The 27,362-nt window shown below is 56.1% G+C and overlaps 8 protein-coding genes across 8 annotated transcripts; 6 read left to right on the forward strand and 2 right to left on the reverse strand.

Moving 5' to 3' along the window:
* Positions 1–76: 76 nt before the first annotated feature.
* Positions 77–918, reverse strand: LOC128937118 (mas-related G-protein coupled receptor member D-like; the record flags this gene model as incomplete). Its single annotated transcript, XM_054276481.1, is given in 5 exon segments — positions 77–222; positions 225–375; positions 378–625; positions 628–894; positions 897–918. Coding segments are annotated over 5 exon segments (834 nt in total), but the record flags the coding sequence as incomplete, so codon positions are not given.
* Positions 919–4,370: 3,452 nt separating this feature from the next.
* Positions 4,371–5,288, forward strand: LOC128936386 (mas-related G-protein coupled receptor member D-like). The gene has a single exon (XM_054275289.1). The coding sequence runs from the start codon at positions 4,371–4,373 to the stop codon at positions 5,286–5,288; it is 918 nt and encodes a 305-aa protein (XP_054131264.1).
* A 3,049-nt stretch (positions 5,289–8,337) lies between these two features.
* Positions 8,338–9,272, forward strand: LOC128936383 (mas-related G-protein coupled receptor member H-like). Its single transcript, XM_054275285.1, is given in 2 exon segments — positions 8,338–8,911; positions 8,914–9,272. Coding segments are annotated over 2 exon segments (933 nt in total).
* Positions 9,273–12,803: 3,531 nt separating this feature from the next.
* On the forward strand, positions 12,804–13,781 carry LOC128936382 (mas-related G-protein coupled receptor member A1-like). Its single transcript, XM_054275284.1, has one exon. The coding sequence runs from the start codon at positions 12,804–12,806 to the stop codon at positions 13,779–13,781; it is 978 nt and encodes a 325-aa protein (XP_054131259.1).
* Positions 13,782–16,703: 2,922 nt separating this feature from the next.
* Positions 16,704–17,934, forward strand: LOC128936380 (mas-related G-protein coupled receptor member H-like). The gene has a single exon (XM_054275283.1). It carries the CDS (start codon positions 16,756–16,758, stop codon positions 17,734–17,736), a length of 981 nt encoding a protein of 326 aa, XP_054131258.1. The 5' UTR covers positions 16,704–16,755; the 3' UTR covers positions 17,737–17,934.
* Positions 17,935–19,429: 1,495 nt separating this feature from the next.
* LOC128936384 (mas-related G-protein coupled receptor member H-like) lies at positions 19,430–20,451 on the forward strand. The gene has a single exon (XM_054275286.1). The coding sequence runs from the start codon at positions 19,430–19,432 to the stop codon at positions 20,360–20,362; it is 933 nt and encodes a 310-aa protein (XP_054131261.1). The 3' UTR covers positions 20,363–20,451.
* A 1,733-nt stretch (positions 20,452–22,184) lies between these two features.
* LOC128936385 (mas-related G-protein coupled receptor member H-like) lies at positions 22,185–23,102 on the reverse strand. Its single transcript, XM_054275288.1, has one exon. The coding sequence runs from the start codon at positions 23,100–23,102 to the stop codon at positions 22,185–22,187; it is 918 nt and encodes a 305-aa protein (XP_054131263.1).
* Positions 23,103–24,859: 1,757 nt separating this feature from the next.
* RHOD (ras homolog family member D) lies at positions 24,860–26,323 on the forward strand. The gene is made up of 5 exons (XM_054275290.1): positions 24,860–24,988; positions 25,469–25,556; positions 25,738–25,847; positions 25,935–26,069; positions 26,156–26,323. Exons 1-5 carry the CDS (start codon positions 24,860–24,862, stop codon positions 26,321–26,323), a joined length of 630 nt encoding a protein of 209 aa, XP_054131265.1.
* Positions 26,324–27,362: the final 1,039 nt, after the last annotated feature.

The raw sequence follows: 27,362 nt of genomic DNA on the forward strand, positions 1-27,362 counted from the left end.
GATTGTTGGCATGTCCTGTGCAGGGCCAGGAGCTCAACTCTATGCTCCTTGTGGCTCCCTTCCAACTCCGGATATTTCATGGTTCTATTTTATTCTGAGTATCTTTCATGATTATTCCACCTGATGATGACATCCCTGTGTTGTCCCTATTCCCTGGCTCTGGCACTAAAGCCTCAAAAGCCCTCTGCAAAGCAACACTACCAGAGAGGGTGAATTCTTTGCACAGCTCCCAGCCAGGCAGTCAATCAGAGGGAGGGCACTGCTCTGGGCACAGGTGAGCAGGAGAGAGGGGCTGGGGGCAAAGACAGAGAAGTCAAACGCCCTCAGCAAGAGCCAGTGCCCAAAATCAGCAGTGAAGAAGGGGAAGGAGATGACAGGAGCAGCAGGAGCAGGGCACAGAGCTTCCCTGGCAGCTGTTTCCATGAGCAGCACAGGAGCCTGGCCAGCAGGGCCAGAGCAGAACAGGGCAGGCTGAGCACTGAGAAGGGGCAGCTCAGCACCAAGGCCATGGGCACCAAAGGGCAGCAATGGAGGGTGGCAGTGAGCAGGAAGGAGAGCAGCCAGAGCAGGGCACACAGGAGCACCGGGAAGCACTGGGAGCCGTGGCAGGGCCAGCAGGACACGGGAGGACAAACAGAGCTGTGACAGCACTGAGGGCTGTCAGAGAGGAGACAGCAGCAGTGAAAGCCAAGAGGATGGGGACATTCAGCCCAGCTGGCACAGCCCACGAGCCCAGCTGGTGGCAGAAGCTCTCTGGGACAGAAAATATCCCCAGGCTGATGGTGATGGAGAGCAGGAAGGTGGAGCCAGCCATGGCCAGGCTGAGCACACAGGGGGTGATGGGGTTCCTGTGGATGCGGAAGCTGAGGAGCCAGAGCACAGCCCCATTCCCACCATCCCACACAGGCACAGCAGCAGCAGCAGCAGCAGCGGGACAGGCACTTTGCTCCACTGCCTGCTGTCACACTGGCTCCAGTTGTCGTGGCTCTCCTCATTCCAGCTCCCCTGGGATGCCTTCCCACCGGGCTGGCTCCAGCAGGCAGGGCTGGCTCCCTCCGTGCCAGGGGACAAAGTGCTCATGGTGACACCTCTGCTGCTTCTCCTGCCCTCACACAGCTGCAGGGGTGACAAACAGACACACCAGAGCAACGCTGCTGTCCCCCAAACGTGGCTTTTCCCATCTTCTCCCACCCACAGCTTCCATGTGGAGCAGCACAGGGAGGGGTGAGGGACAGGACAGATGGCAAGGAGGATGTGGCAGCCTGGTCCTGTGTGCCTGGCACAAAAGCCATGGAGATACCTCCTTCCTGGCTGTGGACAGGACAGAGCTGGAGCAGGAAAACAATTGGAGAAGGAGAGGATTGCCCATGGAGATATCAGAGAGGAAATGGCTTTGGGATGGATCTGAGCTGGACTCTCAGGTGTCAGTTGATATCACTGAGCTGCTGGATTCCTTCAGCAGGACACTCATTTCAATATTCCCTCCCTTTTCCCACAGTGTTTATAGATTTGAATTCCCTACAGACCTCAGTTCTGCCCCCAAAATCAATAACCAGGTTCCCCCAATGAGGGGGCCCTGGTGAAGTTGGAAGAGAAGAGTCTGACCTGGTTTCCTCTGGCAGCCTGGAGAACTTGCCTGCAGTGCACTGCCCTCAGCTGCCAGGCTCCAGCTGCTGTCCCTGGGCCGGGATCTGCAGGAGGTTCCCTGGAATGGTCCCTTGGGAAAGGGGAGCGCAGCCCGCGGGCTGAGCCCGAGCAGCGTCCGGCGCGGGCTCTGTCCCAGCTCCTGCCACAGCCCCTGCTCTCCGTGCTGCCTCGTGTTCTCCAGGGCTCTCACACACAGGCAGCTGCCTCAGAGCCTGCCACGGGCTCAGGGCTCTGCTCCTCAGCTGCTCTTCACTCTGCCCGGGAAATGAGCAACGGGAGAGAGCCTCAGCAACCACACCTGTGCCCAAAGCACTTGGGCTCCAACTCAGCTGCATCTTTCACTTTAGAGCAACTCCAATCCCAAAATCTTGTCTTTTGAACAGCCTGAACTTGCCCCCGCTCATTCCTGGGGTGGATCCTTAGGACCTTGCACTACAAATGTGCTATTAAACTTTGATTTCTGGTTCAAATCTAGTTTTCCCCCTTGTATACTGCAAGTTCAGTGGTATTTCACCTTCAACATTCAGTTTCCAAGAGGATTCATGCAATAATAAATTCTGTGCATGAGCTGGAGCACTGGCACACAGCAGATGGATTATTTATGAGTTCTGCCAGGTCATTTCTTCTGAGAAGAGGCAAATCAATGCTACTTCCATGGTATTGGAATGTTGGGGGACTCAAGACAGATGATGGACTTTGGACCTGGTTAACATGAGAGATTTGATAACAGGATGCCTTGGCAAAAGCAAACAGAACTTTGAAAATTAGACCTAGATTGCAAAAAGAATAAATCAGGCAGGATTACAGGAAAAAGAAAATCCCATTAAACTCTGCAAGCAAGAGATGTTGTTATATGCATAAGGTTGTGTATGTGACTTTAACCTAACCATTGTAGTACACATTACTAGTCTCCCTGAAATAGTATATAAACGTTTGTATCCCACAATAAAATCATATTCTGATCACCAAGTCAGTTTCTCCATCACTTTCCATCGCTGACACCATGGCTTTAATCCTTACAAAGTTGCAGGTTTCATCTGAGTCATCCTCTACACTCCCATGGCAGTCAGACAGCAGCCTACAGTGAATTCCAAGCAATTCCTGGAAAGCTGAGGTAAGATGATTCCCACCCAGGCTGACATGTGCCTCAGGGATCTGGGATTCTCCTCCTGGAAACTGCTGGCCCTGGGACCAGAACTGTCACCTCTCTTCCTGCTGACACCGTGTTTGTGTCCCCAGCTATGGAATCTCACATCCCTTCACCAGCCCAATCCTTTCAAGGGCAAACACTTCATGATCCAGGAGCTGATGTGGCTCCAGGACAGTTGGAGAGGAACTTTGGACAAGGGCATGGAGTGACAGGACAAGGGGGATTGGCTTCCCACTGACAGAGGGTGGGGTCAGATTGGGTATTGGGAAGAAATCCTTCCCTGTGAGGGTGCTGAGGCCCTGGCACAAGCCTGGATCCCTTGAAGGGTCCAAGACCAGGCTGGATGGGATTTGGAGCAATCTGTTATAGTGGCAGTTATCTCTGCTTGCATAGGGACACAACCCCAAGTGTTCCCAGGATTGAGGAGGAGCAGGAGCAGCTCTGGAGAAGGGCTGGCAGGGAGTTCACGGCACCCTGGTCCCTGATAGCTTTCACTGCATCATCAAGGGGATTGGCAGTAATTAGGGTGGGCTCCAATTGCTGATAGCCTGGCTGCAAGCAACTGAGTGCTGTCCTTCCCTTGAGCTGTGCAAGCCTGAGGGAGAATGCAAAAATGGGAATTCTTGCCTCAGTTTTCCTTCATTGGGCACAGGGCTAGCTTTGGTAATGGTTCTGGAGCTCTTCCCAGAATGGGAGCAGTTTCTGACAAGCAGCCAGACACTCCACCAGCACTGCCAGCACTGCCAGCAGCATTCCAGTGCCACCAGCACCACCAGCATCCCTCTGCTGCTGGAGGGACAATGACCCCTCAGGGAAGAGAAATGAGGAATGGTAGAGAGAAGGCAGTTGGAGAATGGGTCATTCTGCAGGGAAGGAATGTTTTTAATCAGAATAAAATGAGGAGCCATTTGCAAAGTTCTTCATGTGGATTTTAAACAAAAGCCAATTCCTTTTTGGCAAAGAAAAAAAAATCAGTATACATTACTCTGAGGGAGTGGAGCTCTAACGTAGCTGAAGTTGTAAAATAACTTCCGACTGCCCTATGACCCCAACAAGCCTTGGGGAGCAGCACGAGGACAGGGCACAGAGAGGAGCCAGCAGGACGGGAATGGAGAGCTCCTGGTGACCTGGGCACTTTCTCCTTCATGTCCCTGACCTGGCAGGAGCCACTTTAGGACATGGATCCCAAAGGAGCAAGAGGGACCAGGAAGCGCCGCTGATCTGCACAGACCCCTTTGCCTGCTGCTGCCCCACAGGGAACAGGTCAGTGGAATGTTTGCCTTCCTCCCTACCCCACCTTCCTCTCCTGCAGCAGCTGCTCTGTTCCTGACACCCTCTCCTGGTGACGCAAGTGCCCTCCCCAGCTCAACACTTCTCTGCCTTGTGCCTTACTTTCATATTCCCTGCAGAACAGCCCAACCCTCCCACCTCAATCCTCCCCACTGAATCCTTCCCACTGCAGGGAGCTGCTCAGGAGCCACATGGTCCATCCCTGGATTCTCCAAGCACTGACTGCCCATCCACTCTGACCACAGCCAGGGGCCACATCCCACTGCCTGCCCAGCGTCCATCCATGGAGGTGACCACCGTGTCCCCATCTCCTGCCTCACCCAGTGAAAGAGATGATCTGTGTGAGACAGATGTCACTGATGTGGCCATACACAGTGTGACCCTGCTCATCTGCCTCTGTGGGCTGGCTGGGAACGGGGCTGTGCTCTGGCTCCTTGGCTCCCGCTGTTTGTCCAGGAACAGCACCATCCTTTACATTCTCGTGCTGACTCTTCTGGACTTCCTCTTCCTCCTCATTCTGTTGCCCTCCCCTCTGCTCTTCCTGCTGGGGAATGTGTCCTGCTCTGTCATCATGCCCTTGCAGTATGTGTGGTTTCTTCTCAGGGTGCCACTGGTGTCACACACATTTTGTCTGTACACACTGACATGCATCAGCATCCTGAGGTGCCGCTCCATCCACTGCCCGCTCTGGCTCTGCTGCCGCCGTCCCCAACACCTGTCATGGCTGGTGCTTTCATTGCTCATCACTTTCATCACTGTCTTTGCCACCATGATTTCTCTGTGTTTTGTCCAGCTATCTGAGCACTGCTGGGTGTCTCTCATCTCTGTGCACGCCTTCAACCTTCTCCTCTGTGCTCCCGTCGTGCTCATTTCCAGCACAATCCTCTTCATTAAGATCAAGCCTGGCTCCCATCAGCAGCAACCCAAGAGACTCAACATTGTTATCTGCCTCATTGTGCTCTTCACTCTGCCCCTCAGCCTCTGGAATTTCCTGCAGTACCTCGGCTACACCATTGTGCCCTCCCAGGTTGTTTTCCTGTTCGCCTGCATCCACAGCACCATCAAACCCTTCATCTACTTCCTGGTGGGGAGGTGCTGGAGGCCCTGCTCTGTGGGGACTCTCCAGCTCTCCCTCCAGAGGGTCTTTGAGGAGACAGACACTGCCCACAGCCATGATCCTGCCATGAACACAGTGCTCTGAGCCTGTTGAATCTTCCCGCTGCACTGCTGAGGGACGCTGGGACTGTGGCTGGGGGACTGCTTAATTCACCTGATGAATAAATATCTAAAGTGTCACCCTCCCTGTGCTGGTGCATCACCCAACCCCTTTCCAATGAGAGCAATGGCGGATTTGTCTTTACAAACATGCTGTGGGTCTGCTGGCAGATACAACTAGCACTGGGAGATAAAAGAAACAATGGGAAGGATTCCACTGATTGATGAATGGAAGAAGATATTTCCATTTACAAAGAAACTTTACGTTTTCTGATAAATGAAATTAGACATCACAATGTGAAAGAAAGAATGGGGAAGAAAAACCCCTAAATTGTGTAAGAATTAAAAATTGAAAGGGTGGGGTATACATTAGAGGGAAATCTTTAGTGTCACGTGTATTGGGGAGTCATTACCTCTCAAGTAGCTCAGCTAATGGGGAAAGAGAGAAGGGAAATGCGGCCAGGAAAGTAGAATAAAAAGGGAGGCTGTGCCCTCCATAAATTTGAGTGATCCCAGGGGAATGCCTCATAGCCTCTACCTTTAGTCAAATAAAGTCAAAGGACGCTTCAGTCTGCTGTTTGGACATAAACCTCTGATGTTTGTGGATTAATTTTCCTAAAATCAGGTTGCACGGGGATCTCAGAAAGGCTCCTTAGGCCTCAGCCTTGAGGAGCAGCCCCTGGGCTCAGCTCCTGTGGCGCTGATCAGAAACACCCTCTGCTCCCAGCAACTGCTGCTCTCCAACCACCTCCTGGGCTTTTATCAGCAGCCTTGGAAATTATTGTACTGCCCTGGATGCCACAGCATCCCTGCTCTCCCACTGTCCCAGGAAGCTGCCGGCCCCAAGTGTGGCCAGGCTGAACCATTGCTGGGAGTGCCGCCCATGCCTTGGGGCCCTGTGAGCAGCGGCCCCAAAGGAGAGCCTTGGAGCTCTGCTGGGCCCAGCAGCGCTGAGCAGAAGCTCCCTGGCACTGGGGCCTCTCCCAGCTGGGATCTCTCCCGGCTGCTGCCCTGGGCTGATCCCCGAACGCCGACGGCTCCTGGGCCCATCCCGCCAGGGCTCCAGGCCCAGCCCTTGGCCCAGGGAGGAGATGCAAAGGGATCCGCAGGGAGCATTTCACTGCCTGCCAGGGCAATTGCTCACAGGCACCTTGCCCTCACTCTGCCTGCCTGGCTGGCTGTGTGCACACACGTCTGCATCTGCTGGGGCAAATGTGGCAGAAATGCTGCTCTCTCAGCTGTGTTAGTACCTGAGACATCTCACTGGGGCAGGTCCGGAAGCAAGGTTAAGGCATGAGATACCATTCCAGCTAAATGCTGTTCATGTCCTTTCTTTGCTAAATTGTTTATTTTCATGTACAAAAGCAGGAATGGCTGGCGGAAGCAGAGACACTGCTCATGGTCCTGGGTGGAGCAGGGTAGGAGCAGGGCTGTCATAGGGGAAAACACGGAGCCAGGGAGGGTCTGGAAGTTCTCAGCGGGGTCTGGAAGTTCTCAGGAAGGCTCTGGATGCCAGCAATCCCAAATCTCCCCACTGGAGGAGTGCAGAGCTTGCCGGCAGCACTTGCAATGGAGGAGTGGCTCCGTCTCGGAAAGCTGTGGGATGTGATAGGATGGGATGATGATGGAGATGGGATTGGGAAAGGATAGGAAGCCGCTCAGCTGTGCTTCCTTTGGCCTTGAGAATGTTTTTCAATGATCATGGAGCTGTTCCCAGGATGGGAGTTGTTTCTGACAAGCAGACAGATGCTTCCGCAGCACTGCCAGCAGCATTCCAGTGCCACCAGCATCACCGGCATCCCTCTGCTGCTGGAGGGGCAATGACCCCTCTGGGAACAGAAAAGAGGAATAGCAGAAACCTATCAGGTGAGGGAATGCAGTTGAAGAATGGAACACTCTCCTGCGAAGGAGTGTTTCTAATTAGGGGAAAATGAGGACACATTCACAAATGTTATAAACAGGTGCTATGGTGATTGTCTCCCAGAAACGATGAATGAATATTATGTGTGTTATAATGTTCAAAGAAGCTCTGTTAAGATTTGGAGTTTTTCCAACGTGAGTACTGTGTTCATGTCGAGAGTTGTAATGCTGATCTCTGACCATTGTGGGGAGCCGAAGCCCGAAGCGCTGCACAAGCTCGGGGAAGGCGGGACGGAGGGGGAGCTGTGTTGGAACTTAGAGTGTGTCTGAATGCCGGGGTTGGATTACCATGGGGTTGGCTTACCAAAAGGGTAGAAAGCCTGTTTCTGTTTTGGGCAGTGTGCCTCTGGACCTTATTTTGTCCCGTGTTGTAGTTTAATAAACTTTTTAAAAATTTAAGAAGTGAGGTGTCGTTTCTCACAACAAAGAAAAAGACTACTTGATTTGTAGGGAAAATGAAAAAAAAATCAAGATCAATAACTCAGAGACTGTGGAACAATGATGGAGGAATATTTGAAAACCATTTCCGACTGCCCAATGACTGCATCGAGCCCTGGGAAACAACACCAGGACAGGGCACAGAGAGGAGCCAGCAGGATGAGAATGGGGAGCTCCTGGTGACCTGGACACTTTCTCCTTCATGTCCCTGACCTGGCAGGAGCCGCTTTAGGACACGGATCCCAAAGGAGCAAGAGGGACCAGGAAGCGCCGCTGATCTGCACAGACCCCTTTGCCTGCTGCTGCCCCACAGGGAACAGGTCAGTGGAATGTTTGCCTTCCTCCCTACCCCACCTTCCTCTCCTGCAGCAGCTGCTCTGTTCCTGACACCCTCTCCCGGTGGCTACAGGGACCTCCCCAGCTCCCCCCTCCTCTGCCCTGTGCTTTGCTTCTGCATTCCCGGGCAAACCGCGCAACCCTCCCACCTCCCTCTCCCACCCCACCATTCCCACTGCCCTCCTCCCCTGCACATCTCACTCCTCCCCACTGAATCCTTCCCACAGCAGGGAGCTGCTCAGGAGCCACATGGTCCATCCCTGGATTCTCCAAGCACTGACTGCTCATCCACTCTGACCACAGCCAGGGGCCACATCCCACTGCCTGCCCAGCGTCCATCCATGGAGGTGACCACCGTGTCCCCATCTCCTGCCTCACCCACTGAAGGAGATGATCTGTGTGAGACAGATGTCACCAGCGTGGCCACCCACAGTGTGACACTGCTCATCTGCCTCTGTGGGCTGGCTGGGAATGGGGCTGTGCTCTGCCTCCTTGGCTCCCGCTGTTCATCCAGGAACAGCACCATCCTTTACATCCTTGTGCTGACTTTTTTGGACTTCCTCCTCCTCCTCTTTGTTTTGCCCTCCCCTCTGCTCTTCCTGCTGGAGAATGTGTCCTGCTCTATCATCATGCCCTTGCAGTACGTGGGGTTGCTTTTCAGGGTGTCAGTGGTGTCACACAGCATGTGGCTGTGCACACTGACATTCATCAGCATCAAGAGGTGCAGGTCCACCCACTGCCTGCTCTGGCACTGCTGCCACCATCCCCAGCAGCTGTTGAAGGTGATGCATGCCCTGCTCGGGGCCTTCTTCATCACTTTCATCATTGTCATTGTCATTGCCATAATATTTTCTCTGTGCATTGTCCTGCTATCTGAGTACTGCTGGGTTTTTTACCTCTCCGTGCACACCTTCAACTCTGTGCTCCCTTCATCCTCGTTTCCAGCAAAATTGTCTTCACTCATTTCAAGCCTGGCTCCCATCAGCAGCAACCCAAGAGACTCGATATTGTTATGTGCCTCATTGTGCTCTTCACTCTGCCCCTCAGCCTCTGCCAGTTCCTGCAGGAACTCAGCTACACCGTTGTGCCCTCCCAGGTTCTTTTCCTGCTCATCTGCATCCACAGAAGCATCAACCCCATCATTTGCTTCTTGGTGGGGAGGTGCTGGAAGCCCTGCTCTGTGGAGTCCCTCCTGCTCTCCCTCCAGAGGGTCTTTGAGGAGCCAGAAGAAAACACTGCCCACAGCCATGATGCCATCATGGACACCGGGCTCTGAGCCTATTGATCCCTTCCACTGCACTGCTGAAGGACCCTGGGACAGTGGCTGAGAGATTCCTTGAGTCACCTGATCAATAAATACCCACAGGATCACCCTCCCTGTGCTGCTGCATCCCCAGCCCCTTTCCAGGCCACTCTGGGCTCTGATCCGTGCTTGGGAGGCCTCAGCCTTGAGGAGCAGCCCCTGGGCTCAGCTCCTGTGGCGCTGATCTGAAACACCCTCTGCTCCCAGCAACTGCTGCTCTCCAACCACCTCCTGGCCTTTTACCAACAGCCTTGGAAATTATTGTACTGCCCTGGATGCCACAGCATCCCTGCTCTGCCACTGTCCCAGGAAGCTGCCGGCCCCAAGTGTGGCCAGGCTGAACCATTGCTGTGAGTGCCGCCCATGCCTTGGGGCCCTGTGAGCAGCGGCCCCAAAGGAGAGCCTTGGAGCTCTGCTGGGCCCAGCAGCGCTGAGCAGAAGCTCCCTGGCACTGGGGCCTCTCCCAGCTGGGATCTCTCCCGGCTGCTGCCCTGGGCTGATCCCCGAACGCCGACGGCTCCTGGGCCCATCCCGCCAGGGCTCCAGGCCCAGCCCTTGGCCCAGGGAGGAGATGCAAAGGGATCCGCAGGGAGCATTTCACTGTCTGCCAGGGCAATTGCTCACAGGCACCTTGCACTGACTCTGTCTGGCTGCCTGGCTGTGTGCACACACGTCTGCATCTGCTGGGGCAAATGTGGCAGAAATGCTGCTCTCTCAGCTGTGTTAGTACCTGAGACATCTCACTGGGGCAGGCCTGCAAGGAACTATCAGGCATAAATAAGTTTAAATGCTGCTAAGTGATATTCTTCTGCTGAATTGCTAAGTTTAATGTATTACTCAAGTACTTTTGAGTGCTGTAAAGTTTTTGGGCCATTTTCCTTTTAATCCTTCATTGTCTTTTTGTCATATGCCCTTGAACACACACAAACATACAAATAGGGGTAGCATATTGGTTTGCTTAATATTAAACCTGGTTTTTACTGATTTCCTTGCTGGTGGTTTTGTGCCTTCAGAAATTCTTCCTCTGCCCTGGCTTTGGCCTCTCCCTCAGCAGGCTCAGATGGTGCAGCTCCAAGGGGAGGAGCAGTCCGTGCTCCTCAGCACAGCCACCCCCTTCCAGGAGCAGGGTGACATCTGTGTTTGTCACCATTGTCTCCACGGGGCATCAACCCCCTCCCTGTGGCTTCTCTGAGGTCTCTGAGCTGGGGGTGTTCTGGGGGTCTCTGAGCCTGGAGAAGCGAAGGCACCAGGGAGCCTTCACCTTGGTGCTGCCATCTTGTTTCTCCTCACATGTCCTCACCTCCCTCTCTTCTCTGACTAGAAGAAAAACTGCTGCCCTTAATAACCGTTGCCAACAACTTCTAACCGTTCAAAGATTCTCCCAATATTCCGCAGTGCTGAGAGGTTGGTCGTGTCCAGGATCCACATTGGGAAATCGCTCGCCATGTTTTCACCAGCACCCACATGATCCCGCCACCACCACACAGGCAGCAGCCGCCGCCGCAGGTGCTGGTGCAATTCAGCACATCTCTTTATGTGGGCTGCTGAGAAGGAGTAGCTGCCACTGCTGCCACTGCTGCCCCTGCCCTTCTGCCACAGCACGGCTGGCTAGGGGCAGCCAGGCAGGCAAGGCTTGCCACAGGCCACACCAAGATGGCAGCGGCCGCAGCAGGATGGCCCCAGCAGCGGTGCCTCGCCATCCCTGGTAAAAACTGTGTGTGTGCTGCTTTGATTTTCTTCTTGAAAATGTCACCACGGAGGTGTCACCAACCTCTCTAATTGGGCCAGCACCATGTCCATCTTCTGAGCCATCAGACACTGGCCCTTCAGACATGGTGGAAGCTTCCAGGAGCTTCTAACAGGAGCCCCTTCCTGTGGCTCTCTCCTCCTACCAAAAAACCAGGCTGTGCCAAATCAACACAAAGCAACTGTTTGTGGCCCTTCCCTTGGGCAGTGTGAGCCTGCATTTGAATAAAACAAATGGGAATTCTTGCCTCAGCTCTGTTTCCTTGGGCCCAGGGCAGGTTTTGGCAATGATCCCGGTCCTCTTACCAGCAAGGGAGTTGTTTCTGAGAAGCAGCCTGATGCTCCAGCAGCACTGGCAGTGCTGACACCATAATGGTGCCACCAGCACTACCAGTATCCCTCTGCTGCTGGAGGGATTATGACCCTTCATGGAAGAGAAATGAGAAATGGCAGAAACATGTCAGGAGAGGGAAGGCAGTCAGAGAATGGGACATGGTCCAGGGAAGGAGAGTTTCGAATCAGGAAGACAAGACGACCGATTCTATTCTTTGAGTGGAGTTTTGACAAAACTCACTGCCTTTGTAGCAAAAAGAAAACCAACCCAACCCAACCAATGGAAGTGAAACTCTAATGCAGCCAAAGTTGCAATTTCTTACTCCCCGTGATCCCACCAAGTCTTTGGGATACAACTGTGAGATAGGGCACGAAAAGAGCCAGCAGGATGAGAATGCAGCGCTCTCGGTGACCTGGGCACTTTCTCCTTCATGTCCCTGACCTGGCAGGAGCCGCTTTAGGACATGGATCCCAAAAGAGCAACAGGGACCAGGAAGCACCGCTGATCTGCACAGACCCCTTTGCCTGCTGCTGCCCCACAGGGAACAGGTCAGTGGAATGTTTGCCTTCCTCCCTACCCCACCTTCCTCTCCTGCAGCAGCTGCTCTGTTCCTGACACTCTCTCTCGGTGACCACAGTGCCCTCCCCAGCTGCCCCCTTCTCTGCCCTGTGCATCCCATCTGTTTCTTGCCAATAAAATCAGCTGAAATAAACTTTCTAAAACAATGGGAAGCATTTGGAAGCAGGAATTCCCTACCTGCACAGCACACACAGAAGGATCTCTTTTTGATCTGTGTGTAACGAGACCTTACAGCAGGGGTTTTATCCATTATAACCACACATAGATATTTAAAAGTCTTTTTCATCTAGTACATAAACACCATTTTCCTAGAACTCATTTCCATGCATCCATTTCTTACTTGGAGTCTTTTGATGCTTCTGGAGGTTCATTGAGAGATGTCTCTGGTGTTCGTATTCACTCTGATATTAAAGATGACCTTGCCTTGAACTTTTTCTTTGGCCATATGCTCTTGCTTCTTGTTATGGAACTGGCCCCAAAAATACTGCAGGCCTCCTTATCTGTGTCTGCACTGGCTCCAGCCACATTTATCACCCTAGGTCCACATCCTTACTTTCTTTAATCTTTTTGGCCACTTAGGGGCCACTAATCTTTGAGCAACTTCAGGGGAGTTGAAAATATTTATTCTCTCTTATCAATCCCCTGCAAACCAGCCCAACCCTCCGACCCCAGCATTTCCACCGCCCTCCTCCCCTGCACATCTCACTTCTCCCCACTGAACCCTTCCCACTGCAGGGAGCTGCTGAGGAGCCACATGGTCCATCCCTGGATTCTCCAAGCACTGACTGCCCAGCCACTCTGACCACAGCCAGGGCCACATCCCACTGCCTGCCCAGCGTCCATCCATGGAGGTGAGCACCGTGTCCCCTCTTTTCACCTCACCGACTGACACACCTGCTCAGTGTGAGATCAATGTCTCCAACATGGCCATAGACTTTATGATGCTGCTCGTTGGCCTCTGTGGGCTGGCTGGGAATGGAGTTGTTCTCTGGCTCCTGCACGTTAATGCCATCACCCACTTCATCTCCAAACAGGCCATCATCGACTTCCTCTTCCTCATCTTCATGTTGCCCTCCACCCTGCTTTTCCTTGTGGAGGAGGTTTCCTGCTCTGCTATAATGCCCCTGATGTATTTGAGCTTGCTTTTCCAGCTGTCGCTGTTCACCTACATTATAGGGCTGTACCGGCTGACGTTCATCAGCATTCAGAGATGCAGATCCATCCTCTGCCTGGTATTCTGTGGTTGCCAACTGTCCGAACACTTGTTGTGGGTGTTGATGACTGCCCTGTTCTGGGTCCTCCTCTTTGTTTTCATCGCTGTCAATCCCACTGTGACTTCCCTGTGCCAGTCACACGAGCAGGAGCAATGCCAGATGGCTCTCACCTCCATGTACGCCCTCAACCTCTTTCTATTTGCTGTACCCATGGTCATTTCCAGCACAATCCTCTTCACTCATCTCAAGCCTGGCTCCCAGCAGCAGCAACACAAGAGGCTTGACATTGTTATCTTCCTCGTTGCACTCTTCAGTCTGCCCCTCAGTCTCTGGTTTCTCCTGCAGCAGCTCGGTTACACAGTTGTGTCCTCCCAGGTGGTTTTCCTACTTGCCTGCATCAATAGCAGCATCAAACCCTTCATCTGCTTCTTGGTGGGGAGCTGGAAGAGAGACTGCTCCATGGGGAGCTACTGGAGACACTGCTCCATGGAGACCTGCAGGAAGCACTTCTCCATCCAGTCCCTAAGGGAGGCAATCCACAGAGTGTTTGAGGAGCCAGAGGAAAACACTGCCTCTGGAAATGATCCCTCTGTGGACACGGGGGTCTGAGCCTCTTGATCCTTTCCACTGCACTGCTGAAGGACCCTGGGACAGTGGCTGATAGATTCCTTGAGTCTCCTGATCAATAAATGCCCACAGGATCACCCTCCCTGTGCTGCTGCATCCCCAGCCCCTTTCCAGGCCGCTCTGGGCTCTGATCCGTGCTTGTGAGGCCTCAGCCTTGAGGAGCAGCCCCTGGGCTCAGCTCCTGTGGCGCTGATCTGAAACACCCTCTGCTCCCAGCAACTGCTGCTCTCCAACCACCTCCTGGCCTTTTACCAACAGCCTTGGAAATTATTGTACTGCCCTGGATGCCACAGCATCCCTGCTCTCCCACTGTCCCAGGAAGCTGCCGGCCCCAAGTGTGGCCAGGCTGAGCCATTGCTGTGAGTGCCGCCCATGCCTTGGGGCCCTGTGAGCAGCGGCCCCAGAGGAGAGCCTTGGAGCTCTGCTGGGCCCAGCAGCGCTGAGCAGAAGCTCCCTGGCACTGGGGCCTCTCCCAGCTGGGATCTCTCCCGGCTGCTGCCCTGGGCTGATCCCCGAACGCCGACGGCTCCTGGGCCCATCCCCCCAGGGCTCCAGGCCCAGCCCTTGGCCCAGGGAGGAGATGCAAAGGGATCCGCAGGGAGCATTTCACTGCCTGCCAGGGCAATTGCTCACAGGCACCTTGCCCTCACTCTGCCTGGCTGGCTGGCTGTGTGCACACACGTCTGCATCTGCTGGGGCAAATGTGGCAGAAATGCTGCTCTCTCAGCTGTGTTAGTACCTGAGACATCTGACCGGGGCAAGCCTGGAAGCAAGGTTAAGGCATGAGATGCCATTCCAGCTAAATGCTGTTCATGTCCTTTCTTTGCTAAATTTTTAATTTCAAGGTACAAAAGCAGGAGTGGCTTGGAGAAGCAGAGACATTGCTCATGGTCCTGGGTGGAGCAGTGCAGGAGCAGGGCTGTTACAAAGGAATAGGTAGACCCAGGAAGGGTCTGGTGTTGTCAGAGGGGTCCAGAATGCTCAGAGAGTTCTGTAAGGGTCTGGAGGAGGTCAGGAAGGGTCTGGATGCTGCTGATCCCAAATGTCCCAATTGGAGGGCTGCAGAGCCTGATGGGCAGCGCTTCAAGGTGGGGAGCAGCACTGGATGGCATGGCATGGCATGGCATGGCATGGCATGGGGAGAGGAGTGGAGATTAGAATGGGAGTGATACCACAATCAGCCAGAATAAACTTTCAAACACAATGGGAAGCATTAGGAAGCAGGAATTCTTTACCTCCAAAAGACACACAGATGGATGTCTCTATATTTCTGTTTGGGGTGAGACTTTACAACAGGGGTTTTATCCATCACAACCACACAGAGTCAATAAAGTGTCTTCCTTATCTTATATTATAATTTTCCTAGGACTCATTTCCATGCATCCACCTCCTTCTCCAAGTCCTTTCCTGGCCCTGGAGGATCATTCAGAGGAGTCTGTGGTGGTTGCATTCACTGAGTGCTGAGATATTAAAGGTGACTTTGCCTTGAACTTTTCCTTTGGCCATGTGTTCTTGCTTCTTGTTACAGAAATTGCCCTAAAACCACTGCAGGCCTCCAAATCTGTTTCTGCACTGGCTCCAGGCACATTTATCATCCTGTGTGATCCTGAGGAGCACATTGGAGCTGGGCTTTCCTCCTCCCTCCTGGGTCCTAGAACCCTATGGCCAGAAGGAGCAGGGATACTGATGCAGCACGGCAGGATCAGGGCTGTTGGGTGGAAAAGGGGGCCCTGGGGATGGTGTGGGGTGTTGCAGGCAGTTTTGGAGGGACCAGGAGAGGCTCAGAGTGGGTTGGAGGGGGTCTGGATGCCGGGAATCCCAAATCTCCCCACTGGAGGAGAGCAGAGCCTGACAGGCCACGCTCAGAGTGGGGAAACGGCTCTGTCTGGGAAACCTGTGGGATGTGACAGGATGGGGTGAGGATGGAGAGCGGGGTGGGGATGGAGATGGGGATGGGGATAGGGGTGGGGATGAGATGGGATAGGATAGGGAGCAGCTGAGCTGTGCTTCCTTGGGACCAGAGCATGTTTTGGCAATGATCCTGGAGCCCTTCCCGGAATGGGAGCTGCTTCTGAGAAGCACCCAACTGACTCATCAGCACTGCCAGCATTGCCAGCATTCCTGTGCTACCAGCATCCCCCTGCTGCTGGAGGGACAATGAGCCCAAAGGGAAGGGAAACAAGGAGTGGTAGAAGCCTGTCTGGAGAGGAAAGGCTTTTGGAGAGTGGGACACACTGCAAGGAAGGAATGTTTCTAATCAGCATAAAATTATGAGCCAAAGTGTTTCATTTGGAGCTTTTGACAAAAGTCACTTCCTCTGTAGCAAAAAGAAAAAAAAAAATCCACCCAGGATAAATATCTCTGAGGAAGTGGAGCTCTGACATAGCCAAAGATGCAATTTCTGACTGCTCGGTGACTGCACTGAGTCTTGGAAGGCAACAACAGGAATGGGCACAGACAGCGGGTGGTGGGACAGGAGTGAGGAGCTCCTGGTGACCTGGGCGCTTTCTCCTTCATGTCCCTGACCTGGCAGGAGCCACTTTAGGACACAGAGGAGCAAGAGGTACCAGGAGGTACCAAGAGGGACCAGGAAGCGCCGCTGATCTGCACAGAGCCCTTTGCCTGCTGCTGCCCCACAGGGAACAGGTCAGTGGAATGTTTGCCTTCCTCCCTACCCCACCTGCCTCTCCTGCAGCAGCTGCTCTGTTCCTGACACCCTCTCCTGGTGACCACAGTGCCCTGCAGAACAGCCCGACCCTCCCACCTCCCTCTCACACCCCACCATTCCCACCGCCCTCCTCCCCTGCACATCTCACTCCTCCCCACTGAATCCTTCCCACTGCAGGGAGCTGCTGAGGAGGCACATGGTCCATCCCTGGATTCTCCAAGCACTGACTGCCCATCCACTCTGACCACAGCCAGGGGCCACATCTCACTGCCTGCCCAGCGTCCATCCATGGAGGTGACCACCGTGTCCCCATCTCCTGCCTCACCCACTGAAGGAGATAATACATGTGGGATTGATATCACCAATGCGGCCGTAGTTGGCATCATGCTGTTCATCTGCCTCTGTGGGCTGGCTGGGAACGGGGCTCTGCTCTGCCTCCTCAGGTTCTGCAGGAACGCCATCACAGTCTATATCTTCCATTTGGCTGTCGCCGACTTCATCTTCCTGTTCTTTGTGGCCACCTCCCTCCTGCTCCACCTGCTGGAGGAAGTTTCCTGCTACACTATTACACTCCGGGAGTACCTGAAGTTGTTATTCCAGCTCTCGCTGTTCTCTTACACCACGGGGCTGTACCTGCTGACAGCCATCAGCGTCGAGAGGTGCACATCCGTCCTCGACCCGCTCTGGTACCGCTGCCATCGTCCCCGGCACCTATCAGGGTTCGTGACTGTCCTTCTCTGGACCCTCCCCTTTGTTACAGTGGTTATCCTGTGCCTGTCACTGAGGCCCCAGCACTGCCAGGTGTCTCTCATCTCCATGAATGCCCTCAACCTCCTGCTCTTTGCTCCAGCCATGCTCATTTCCAGCACAATTCTCTTCATTAAGGTCAAGTGTGGCTCCCAGCAGCAGCAGCAACCCAAGAGACTTGACATCGTTGTCTTCCTCACTGTGCTCTTCATCCTCCCCTTCACTCTCCCACTCAGCCTCTGGAGTTTTCTGCAGCAGTTCGGCTACACCATGGTGTCAGCCCAAGTGGTTTTCCTGCTCGCCTGCACCCGCAGCACCATCAACCCCTTCATCTGCTTCTTGGTGGAAAGCTGCAGGTGGCCCTGCTCCATGGAAGGTTGCAGCAGGCCCTGCTCCATGGGGTCCCTAAGGAAGGCCCTCCTTAGAGTCTTTGGGGACACAGAAGAAAACGGTGCAGCAATGATCCCATCATGGACATTGTGCTCTGAACCTGTTGATTCCTGCCACTGCACTGCTGAATAACCCCGCGACAGCAGCTGAGGGATTCCTTGAGTGACCTGATCAATAAATATCCACAGTATCACCCTCCCTCTGCTGGTGCATCCTCACCCTCTTTCCAGTCCACACTAAGATCTCAGAAACGCTCCTGGCCAATGAATTCCATTGTGCTGATGCTTAATATTAAAGCCAGTTTTTACTAATTCCCTTGGTGGTGACTTTTTCAGCGATCTCAAACACTCGTTTGGAGCACTCTCGCGGTGTAATCCCGCAGGAGAAGGGAGCAGCGGCATGTGGGAGGGATGCTCTGAGGGGAGCACACGGGAGCAGGGCTTTCCTCCTCTCTGCCGGGTCCTACAACTCCATGGCCAGGGGGGGCAGAGCCACTGCCGGGAGTCCCAGCTGGAGCGGGGCAGGAGCGGGGCTGTCGGGGAGGAAGGTGGCCCGGCGGGGGCTGGTCTGGGGTGTCCGAGGAGATGAGGAAGGCTCAGGAGAGGATCGCAGGAATCGGAGGCTGCCTGGCTGCTGGCGATCCCAAGTCTGGGCACTGGAGGGCAGCAGAGCCCGACGGGCCGCGCTCGGAGCAGGGAGCGGCCGCCGGCCCGGAAAGCTGCGGGATGGGAGAGGATGGGGAGAGGATGGGATGGAGAGCGGGATGGGGAGCAGGGGTGAGGATGGGATGGGGACAGGTCGAGGAAGCTCAGCAGAGCGTCCTTTGGGCCTTTGGAGAGGTTTTGGCAAGGATCCCGCACCTCTTCCCAGAATGCGAAATGCTTCTGAGAAGCAACCAGCCGCTTCATCATCAGCGCTGCCGGCACTGCCGACATTCCAGTGCCACCAGCACCACCGGCATCCCTCTGCTCCTGGAGGGACAATGACCCCACAGTGAAGGGAAATGAGGAATGGTAGAAGCCTGTCGGGAGAGAGGAGGCACTTGGAGAAAGGGACATTCTGCAGGGAAGGAATGTTTCTAATCAAAAGGAAATGATGAGCCGATTGCAAAATTCTGTTTGAGGAGTGTCTGACAAAAGCCACTTCCTTACTGGACAAAAAAAAAAAAAAAAAAAAAAAAAAAAAAAAAAAAAAGGTAAATGACTCAGTAGAAATGGAGCACTGACGAAGCCAAAGATGCAATTTCCGACTCCCCCGTGATTCCACCAAGCCTTGGGAAGCAACAACTGGGACAAAGCACAGAGAGGAGCCGGCTGGGCAGCAGTGAGGACCTCCTGGTGAGCTAGGCACTTTCTCCTTCATGTCCCTGACCTGGCAGGAGCCGCTTTAGGACATGGATCCCAAAGGAGCAAGAGGGACCAGGAAGCGCCGCTGATCTGCACAGACCCCTTTGCCTGCTGCTGCCCCACAGGGAACAGGTCAGTGCAATGTTTGCCTTCCTCCCTACCCCACCTTCCTCTCCTGCAGCAGCTGCTCTGTTCCTGACACCCTCTCCTGGTGACCGCAGGGCCCTCCCCAGCTGCCCCCTCCTCTGCCCTGTGCTTTCCTTTTACATCCCCTGCCAAACAGCCCAACACTCCCTCTCCTACCCCACCATTTCCACTGCCCTCCTCCCCTGCACTCACTTTTCTCAACTGAATCCTTCCCACTGCAGGGAGCTGCTCAGGAGCCACATGGTCCATCCCTGGATTCTCCAAGCACTGACTCCCCATCCACTCTGACTACAGCCAGGGGCCACATCCCACTGCCTGCCCAGTGTCCATCCATGGAGGTGACCACCGTGTCCCCATCTCCTGCCTCACCCACTGAAGGAGATGATCTCTGTGATATTGATGTCACCGATGCGGCCATAGACAGTGTGACACTGCTCATCTGCCTCTGTGGGCTGGCTGGGAACGGGGCTGTGCTCTGCCTCCTCCAAAGGACCCCCACCACCAGTTACATCATCAATCTGGCCTTCGCCAACTTCTCCTTCCTCCACTTCGTGGTCCTCTCCACCCTGCTCTATCTGCTGGAGGAATTGTCCTGCTACACAATCGTGCCCCTGGTGTTCATGAGGGCACTTTTCCCACTCCTGTTCTTCTCCTACAACCTGGGGCTGTACCTGCTGACAGCCATCAGCATTGACAGGTGCACATCTATCGTCTGTCCACTCTGGTACCGCTGTCGCCATCCCCAGCACCTCTCATGGGTGGTGTGTGCCCTGCTCTGGGCCCTCTCCATCGCTGTCATTGTCACAATGACTGCCCTGTGCCTGTCACGAGAGCATGACCACTGCCAGGTGTCTGTCATCGCCATGTACTCCCTCAACCTCTTCCTCTTTGCCCCAGCCATGCTCATTTCCAGCACAATCCTCCTCATTAAGTTCAAGTGTGGGTCCCAGCAGCAGCGACCCAAGAGACTCGACATTGTTATTTTCCTCATTGTGCTCTCCTTCCTCCTCTTTGCTCTCCCCCTCAGCCTCTCCAATTTCCTGCAGCAGCTCGGCTACACCATTGTGCCCTCCCAGGTTCTTTTCCTGCTCGCCTGCATCCATAGCAGCACCAACCCCATCATCTACCTCTTGGTGGGGAGGTTCAGGAGGCCCTGCTCCATGGGATCCCTACGGCTTTCCCTCCAGAGGGTCTTTGAGGAGCCAGAAGAAAACACTGCCCAGAGCGATGATCTTGCCATGGACACAGCCTTTCCAACCTGTTGATTCCTTCCACTGCTCTGCTGAAGGACCTTGGCAGAGTGGCCGAGGGTTTCTTTGAGTCACCTGATTAATAAATATCCATGGGATCACCCTCCCTGTGGTGCTGTAATCCTGCAGGAGAAGGGAGCATGGGCATTGCCAAGGGCCATGTGGGAGAGATGCTCTGCAGGATTCTCATTGGAACAGGGCTGTGCTCCTCCCTCACGGGTCCTGGAGCACTGTTCCCCAAATGGATCCTTCCCAACGCGGCTGTGATCCCAAAATTCCCCTGGCACCTGGTTCCTGCATCCCACTGAGGTCTGATATCAATAAACAGCACCGTGAACCCTGAGCTGCCTTTGCGCCCTCTGCCAGCTCTTCCCGGCTTCCTCTGGCTGCTGCTGCCAGCCGGGAATGTGGCTGGAGGGAGGGGACACAGCCATGGCTTGTGCTCCCTGCAGCAACCATGATCCCCAGTGCCCAGAGCTGGGCTGGCACGGACACGATGGCCCAGGGGCTCAGCATTCCCCATCCCGAGTGCTCTGTGAGTGTCACAGCAGAGATCTCCCCTGGGATCTTTAATTTTCAGTTTTGTGAGCCAGGTGCAAAGATGTCTCTGCCATCAGAAATTCTTCCTCTCCACTGCCTTCAGCTGCTCCCTCAGCAGGCTCAGGTGGTGCAGCAGCAAGGGGAGGAGGAGGCCGTGATCCTCAGCACAGCCACCCCCTTCCAGGAGCAGGGTGACACCTGTGTTTGTCACCATGGGCTCCACGGGGCATCACCCCCCTCCCTGGGGCTTCCCTGAGGCCACCAGCCCCACCACACCCCACACCTTCTCTCCAGCCCCACCACACCCCACACCTTCCCACCACATCTTCCCAGCAGCTCCATCATGTCCCACCCCTCCCACACCACCCTCCCATTCCACTCCCCATGCAGCCCACCCACCTCCCATCCTTCCCATCCCTCCCGTGCCTGAGGCTCCAGCCCCTCCCCACGGGCTGCTCACCCCAGGCTCCCTTACACGGTTTTTGGGGAGTGTTTCTCTGGGACATTCCCCTCCAGAGCTTCACCCGCCGTGTCCCGCCCCCCAGCCTCCCAGGAGAGGGACCAGAGGCGACAGCGGGATGGATCCATCAGCGTTTATTGGGGCAGAGGAGCGTGGAATGGCCAGGAGTAGACACACAGCCGGGGATCCCGGCAGGAGCGGGGCAGGAGCGGGGCTGTCAGGGGGCAAGGCGGCCCTTGGAGGGGATCTGGGATCTCAGAGGGGATCGGGAAGGGTCCGGATGCCGGCAATCCCAAATATTCCCACAGGAGGGCAGCAGAGCCCGACGGATCGCGCTCGGAGAGGACGCCAGCTGGGAAACGTGCGGGATAGCACGGCACGGCATGGGATAGGTACCGGCAACAGGGAAGGGGAGCCGAGATGAGCATGGTTTGGGGATAGGACTGGGGTGGGAATGCACATAGGATGGGGATGCAATGATAGGGACAGGAATAGGGACAGGGAGAAGGACATGGACAGGGATAGGGACAGGGACAGGGATAGCAATAGGGATAGGGACAGGGACTGGGACTGGGATAGGGACAGGGACAGGGATAGGGATAAGGACAGGGATAGGGATAGGGGTAGGGATAGGGATAGGGATAGGGATAGGGATAAGGGTAGGAATAGACACAACAACATGGAGCAGTGGGATGGGAAAAGGGATGGAAAAGCTGTGGGATCCATCCTGACTCACAGCTGCAGGAAGATGACCTGGAGGCCTGGCTGGGAGCGAGGGTGGGCAGCTGAGCATGAAGCCAGCGTGGGCAGCACGGCTGGTGGCACCACAGTGGCCTCTCAGCTGGACACTGTGGTGGTCCCTGTCTCCTCAAAGACCCTCCGGAAGGCGACCTGGAGGGACACGACGGAGCAGCGCCTCCAGCAGCTCCCCACCAAGAAGTAGATGAAGGGGTTGATGCTGCTGTTGATGCAGGCGAGCAGGAAAACAACCTGGGAGGACACGACGCTGGGGCTGAGCTGCTGCAGGAAATTGGAGAGGCTGAGGGGCACCCCAAAGATGAGGAAGAAGAGCACAGTGAGGAAGATAACGACGTAGAGCCTCTTAGGCTGGCGTCTCTTGGAGCCACACTGGACCTTGATGAAGAGGATCACGTTGGAGATGACCATGGGTGGAGCAAAGATGAGGAAGCTGAGGGCGTACATGGAGATGAGAGCCACCCGGCAGTGCTCGTGCTCGTGTGACAGGCACAGGGAGGTCACCACGACCATGACAGCGATGGAGAGGGCCCAGAGCAGGGCACACACCACCCACGAGAGGCGCCGGGGACGGCGGCAGCGGTACCAGAGGGGGAAGAGAATTGAGCCGCACCTCTCGATGCTGATGGCCGTCAGCAGGTACAGCCCCATGTTGTAGGAGAACAGCGACAGCAGGAGAAGGGACCTCAGGTACTTCAGGGACACGACAGTGGAGCAGGACACGTCGTCCAGCAGGTAGAGCAGGGAGGAGGGGACCATGAAGAGGAGGAAGGTGAAGTCGGCGACGGCCAGGTTGAGGATGTAGACAGTGATGGGGTTCCTGTGGATGTGGAATCCCAGGAGCCAGAGCACAGCCCCGTTCCCAGCCAGCCCACAGAGGCAGATGAGCAGAGTGACACCGTTTACGGCCACATCAGTGACATTGATCCCACAGGAATCATCTCCCTCAGTGTCCATCAGGGAAGGTGAGGGAGGTGGGGACGTCTGGTTCAGCTCCATGGTGGGAGGGGGGATGTGTCCCCAGCTGTGGGCAGAGCAGAGGGGGGTTAGTGGGACCCCAGGGGATGTGACAGGGAGGGGATCCCAGTGAGGCGGCACAACAGGGCTGGGAACAGGGGGGGCGTGGGATGGCTGGGGGTGAGGTGAGGGCAGGGGGAAGGTTGGATCAATCCAGCCATCCCCACCATGGGAGCAGTGAGAGGGGCTTTGGGGACATCCAGGGAGAAACAAGCAGTGCCCAGGGCTGGGCTCTGGTCCCAGTCCCCTACCTTTCCTTGGGGCTAACCTGTTGGTGTGTCCGAGCAGGGCACGCTCCCTCCCTCCGGTGCTCCTCACCACAGGCTTCTCCAGTGAGGAAAACTGCGGTCTCCACGTCCTCAGAAGCTCCAAGCAGCCTATTTGTCCCCAAATAAAGCTGCTTTTTGGGGCGTTTCTGCACAATCACAGGTCAGGCACTGAGAGCACTGGGCAGTTGCACACAGGCTGCCTCTTCTCCCGTCAAAATTCTCTTGGTCTTGCGGGAAAGGAAATGTTTTGTCCGAGCAAATACCCCAGAGGACGAACGCTGCAGCAGTTACATCTCGCTGTGAAAGAATCTTGATGCTTTTAGGATTCAACCTGATATCTCATTAGACTGGTAATTGCCACCTTCCTAATTGTTTGATAGTGCTCCAGCCTCCTCTCCCCATCCTGCCCCGATGCTGGCATCCTTCTGAGATTGTTCATTACCGCGTGCATTTGCCTCCCAGCATGAGAATCCCTCTCCACCGACTTCATCCTGCTCCAGGCCTGGGTGAGAATTTGGAATTTGTTGTCTGAGCCATCACTCTGGATTCACTCCAGTTGGTTTGGGGGCCCTCCTGGACCAGCTGGTACTCACTGAGAGAGCCTGGAGAGGCTGGTGGCAAAGTGGGGGGGTGACAGGGGACAGCACACACGACCCCACATCCCTCCCTGCAACCCTACACAGGAAGCACCCATTCACCCCCACCAAAAAGTTTTGGGGTGGCAGAAGAGGGGAGGGGAGAGGGTCTTGGGCACATCCGAACATGGGGGGCATGGGTGACATCGCTGCTGGGATGGCATGTCCCTGAGCAAAGCGGGGTGTCACAGCCTGTCCCATCCAGGTTGCAATCACTAGGAAAAGACAGGAGCTGGGTGCTTCCCCCTCACCCCAGTGCCGGGCACAGAGAGTCCGGCGGGGCACAGCACGGGTGTGACAGCCGGGCTGGCGGTGACAGCAGGGCCAGGGCAGTGAGTCACCGCCACCCCCGTGCCTGCTCCACCCCTGGACTTTGCCTCCCGCGGATGCTCGGGGCAATAAACCCCAGGCTCGGAGGCGGGAATGGGGCGTCGGGGAGGGCACCGGGGTCCCATCGCTGGGGGCTGCGCTGTGCAGGGGGATCTGCACGAACGGGATCGGGATGGGGATCGGGATGAGGAGTGGGATCAGGAGCGGGATCAGGGGATGGAGTGTGCCTGAGGCGGCGGGCAGGAGTGCGAGGGAGCGGCACCCAGGCAGGCAGGACACGCAGGTGGCAGTGTGACGCTTGTGCACGGCGCCGGGAGAAGGTCACCTGTGCGCCAGGACACCCGTACGTGTGTCCCGGCCGCTGTCACAGCCCCGGGCGGGCCCGGCGGGCGGGTGACACGGGTGACAGCCGCACCCTGGAGCGGGCGGGCTCTTCCCGCCTGCCCGTCCCCATCCCTGTCCCCGCCGAGGCCACTCGGGCTCCGTGGCCCCAGCGGACACCCCCATGCAGCGGGAGCGCGGGGAGCAGAGCCCAGGAGCCCCCGAAACCGAGGTCAAGGCTGTCATCGTCGGGGATGGCGGCTGCGGGAAGACGTCGCTGCTGGTGGCCTTCGCCAAAGGGGACTTCCCCAAGGTACGGGATGCCTGTCCCCTGGGGGGTGGGGGACTGTCCCCGGGCCTGCGGGAGCGGTGGCGGGCAAAGGGCGGTGGGACAGACACGGTGGCAGCAGCAGGGCCCTCTGAGGCGGGACATGGGGACGGGGGGACAAGGGGTAGCCTGACTGATGGGGGTCTGTGACACCTCTGCCTCTCTTGGGGAGTCCCAGGAGAAAACAGGGTTTGTCCCTCGGTGAGGGCACATAAAAGACTCGGGGAGTGCAGGGAAGGGGGGCAGCCACAGAGACCCCAGAACCCCTGTCCTGAATCCCCAGGTCCCCCTGGGGCATCCATGTGCCCTGGGATGGGGACAAGGGTGGTTCCCATCCCTCTGCCCCAGGGAGGAAGCACCATTTCCCGCTGCCTGCTTCCCTGCCTGTGCTCTGTCCCCACTTGGGTCCCCTCTGTCACTGCCCCCCACAGCCGCCTGTGTGACCTGTGTCCTGTCCCCTGCCAGGTCTATGTCCCCACCGTGTTTGAGAAGTACACGGCGTCCCTCCAGGTTGCCGGCAAGCCCGTGAAGATCCACCTGTGGGACACAGCAGGTGGGACAGCAGGGGACAGCCCGGCTGGTGTTTTGGGCCCGTTTTGGGGTGTCCCACACGTGTGGTCATGTTTTGTCCCCTCCAAGGGGTCCCCATGACCGTGGCAGAGGGGGCTGACCCACAGCCATCCCCACAGATGTCACTTTCACGGTGTGTCATGGTTTCCTTCTCCACCCGGCAGGACAGGAAGACTACGACAGGCTTCGCCCTCTGTCCTACTCAGATGCCAACGTTGTCCTCATGTGCTTTGATGTCACCGACTCCAACAGCTTTGACAACATCCTAACAAAGGTAACGCAGCCCCGGGGGTGCCGCCTGTTGCCTGTCCCCATCCCTGGGTGGCAGGTGCCCATCCCGGGGTGACGTGTCCCTTCACAGTGGTACCCGGAGGTGAACCACTTCTGCAAGGGGGTCCCGGTGCTGCTGGTGGGCTGCAAGACGGACCTGCGGCAGGACCAGGAGGCGCTGCAGAAGCTGAAGGACGGGCGGATCGAGCCCGTCTCCCGCCAGCAGGTGGGTGTCACCTCCCGGTGACAGGTGACACAGGACAGGACAGCGGGGTCCTGGGGAGGTGTGACTCTGTGTGTGTGTCCCCGCAGGGAGAGGCCATGGCCCGGCAGGTCCGCGCCGTGTCCTACATGGAGTGCTCGGCCAGGTACCAGGACAACGTCGGGAACATCTTCGTGACAGCCTGCAATGCCGCCATCAGCGCCGCCCGCCGGAGGCAGCGCAAGGCGGGACCCAGGAGGGGCTGCGCCATCCTCTGAGCCCCCCGGCTCGGCACAGCCCCCTCGGACAGCCACTGCTGCCCCCGAGCTCCGACACCTCTGCCTGCGCCACCGGAGCGCCGCTGCCACCCGCCCGGCCCGGGGCTGGCACCACCGGTCACCGCGGGGCGACAGCAGGAAAGCATTCCTGGCATGAACTGTCACCCGCCTGCATCCCAGAGTCCCTTTCCCGCTGGGGATGCCGCTGGGGAGGTCCCTGTCCCGCCAGGATTCCATCCCAGCGTCCAGTGCCAGCACCCCCTGCCAGCCGGGCTCTGGGGACACAGAACTGATTTGGGGCTCCCCTTCCCGCTGGCAGGCCAGCGCCGGAGGGGGACACGGGGTCACTGCAGGGCCATCTTCGCCATTAAAGTGACTCAAAACTCATCGGCCTGAGCGGTCCCTGGGGCAGGGGCAGCCCCTGCACGGCCTGGGGGCGTCGGGGACCCTGGGTGGGTGTTGGGGACACGGTATGGGTGTTGGGGACATGGTGTGGGTGTTGGGAACATGGTGTAGGTGGGTGTTGGGTTCCCACCATGGGCCCAGGTTGGATGAGAGACCACCGGGATGGGGTCATCATCTGATTTTGGGTTGAGGTGTGTGTGAGCATGTGTCCAGGTGTGTCCAGGTGTGTGCTGCACATACAGGTCTATAACAACATGTATAGTTATATATATATGTTTGTAAATACATACTTCTATATAATGTATATCTAACTATATAATTAATGTATAGCCATCCATATCCCTATATTTATTTTATATATCACTGCATACAGTTAGGCTGTAACTATCTATAGAACTATCTATAGTTTATAAAACACTGTTTATAGTGTATAACTAAGGAGCTGTACTAGTTACCCAGGTGGATGTAGGTGCCTGCCGGTGTCTCTGCATTCAGACCCCCATACAGGCGTGCACAGCCGTGCGGGCACCCGCGAAGCCCGCGGGGACACCGAGGGGCCTCACGGCGGGGCGTTTTGCGCCACGAACCCCCCAAAATCCCACCGGGGCTCCCCCTCTCCAGCCCCCCCCACCAG

This window comes from Melozone crissalis, unplaced genomic scaffold, assembly GCF_028551555.1.
Source record: "Melozone crissalis strain CALT ecotype California unplaced genomic scaffold, PUWL_Pcris_2 ptg000018l_1, whole genome shotgun sequence".
Lineage (NCBI taxonomy): Eukaryota > Metazoa > Chordata > Aves > Passeriformes > Passerellidae > Melozone > Melozone crissalis.

Coding starts and splice junctions, on each gene's coding strand:
- LOC128936386 (XM_054275289.1), top strand. CDS start 4,371: ATGGAGGTGACCACCGTGTCCCCATCTCCTGCCTCACCCAGTGAAAGA.
- LOC128936382 (XM_054275284.1), top strand. CDS start 12,804: ATGGAGGTGAGCACCGTGTCCCCTCTTTTCACCTCACCGACTGACACA.
- LOC128936380 (XM_054275283.1), top strand. CDS start 16,756: ATGGAGGTGACCACCGTGTCCCCATCTCCTGCCTCACCCACTGAAGGA.
- LOC128936384 (XM_054275286.1), top strand. CDS start 19,430: ATGGAGGTGACCACCGTGTCCCCATCTCCTGCCTCACCCACTGAAGGA.
- LOC128936385 (XM_054275288.1), bottom strand. CDS start 23,102: ATGGAGCTGAACCAGACGTCCCCACCTCCCTCACCTTCCCTGATGGAC.
- RHOD (XM_054275290.1), top strand. CDS start 24,860: ATGCAGCGGGAGCGCGGGGAGCAGAGCCCAGGAGCCCCCGAAACCGAG. Junction 24,989..25,468: donor CCAAAGGGGACTTCCCCAAG/GTACGGGATGCC, acceptor GTCCCCTGCCAG/GTCTATGTCCCCACCGTGTT. Junction 25,557..25,737: donor CCACCTGTGGGACACAGCAG/GTGGGACAGCAG, acceptor TCCACCCGGCAG/GACAGGAAGACTACGACAGG.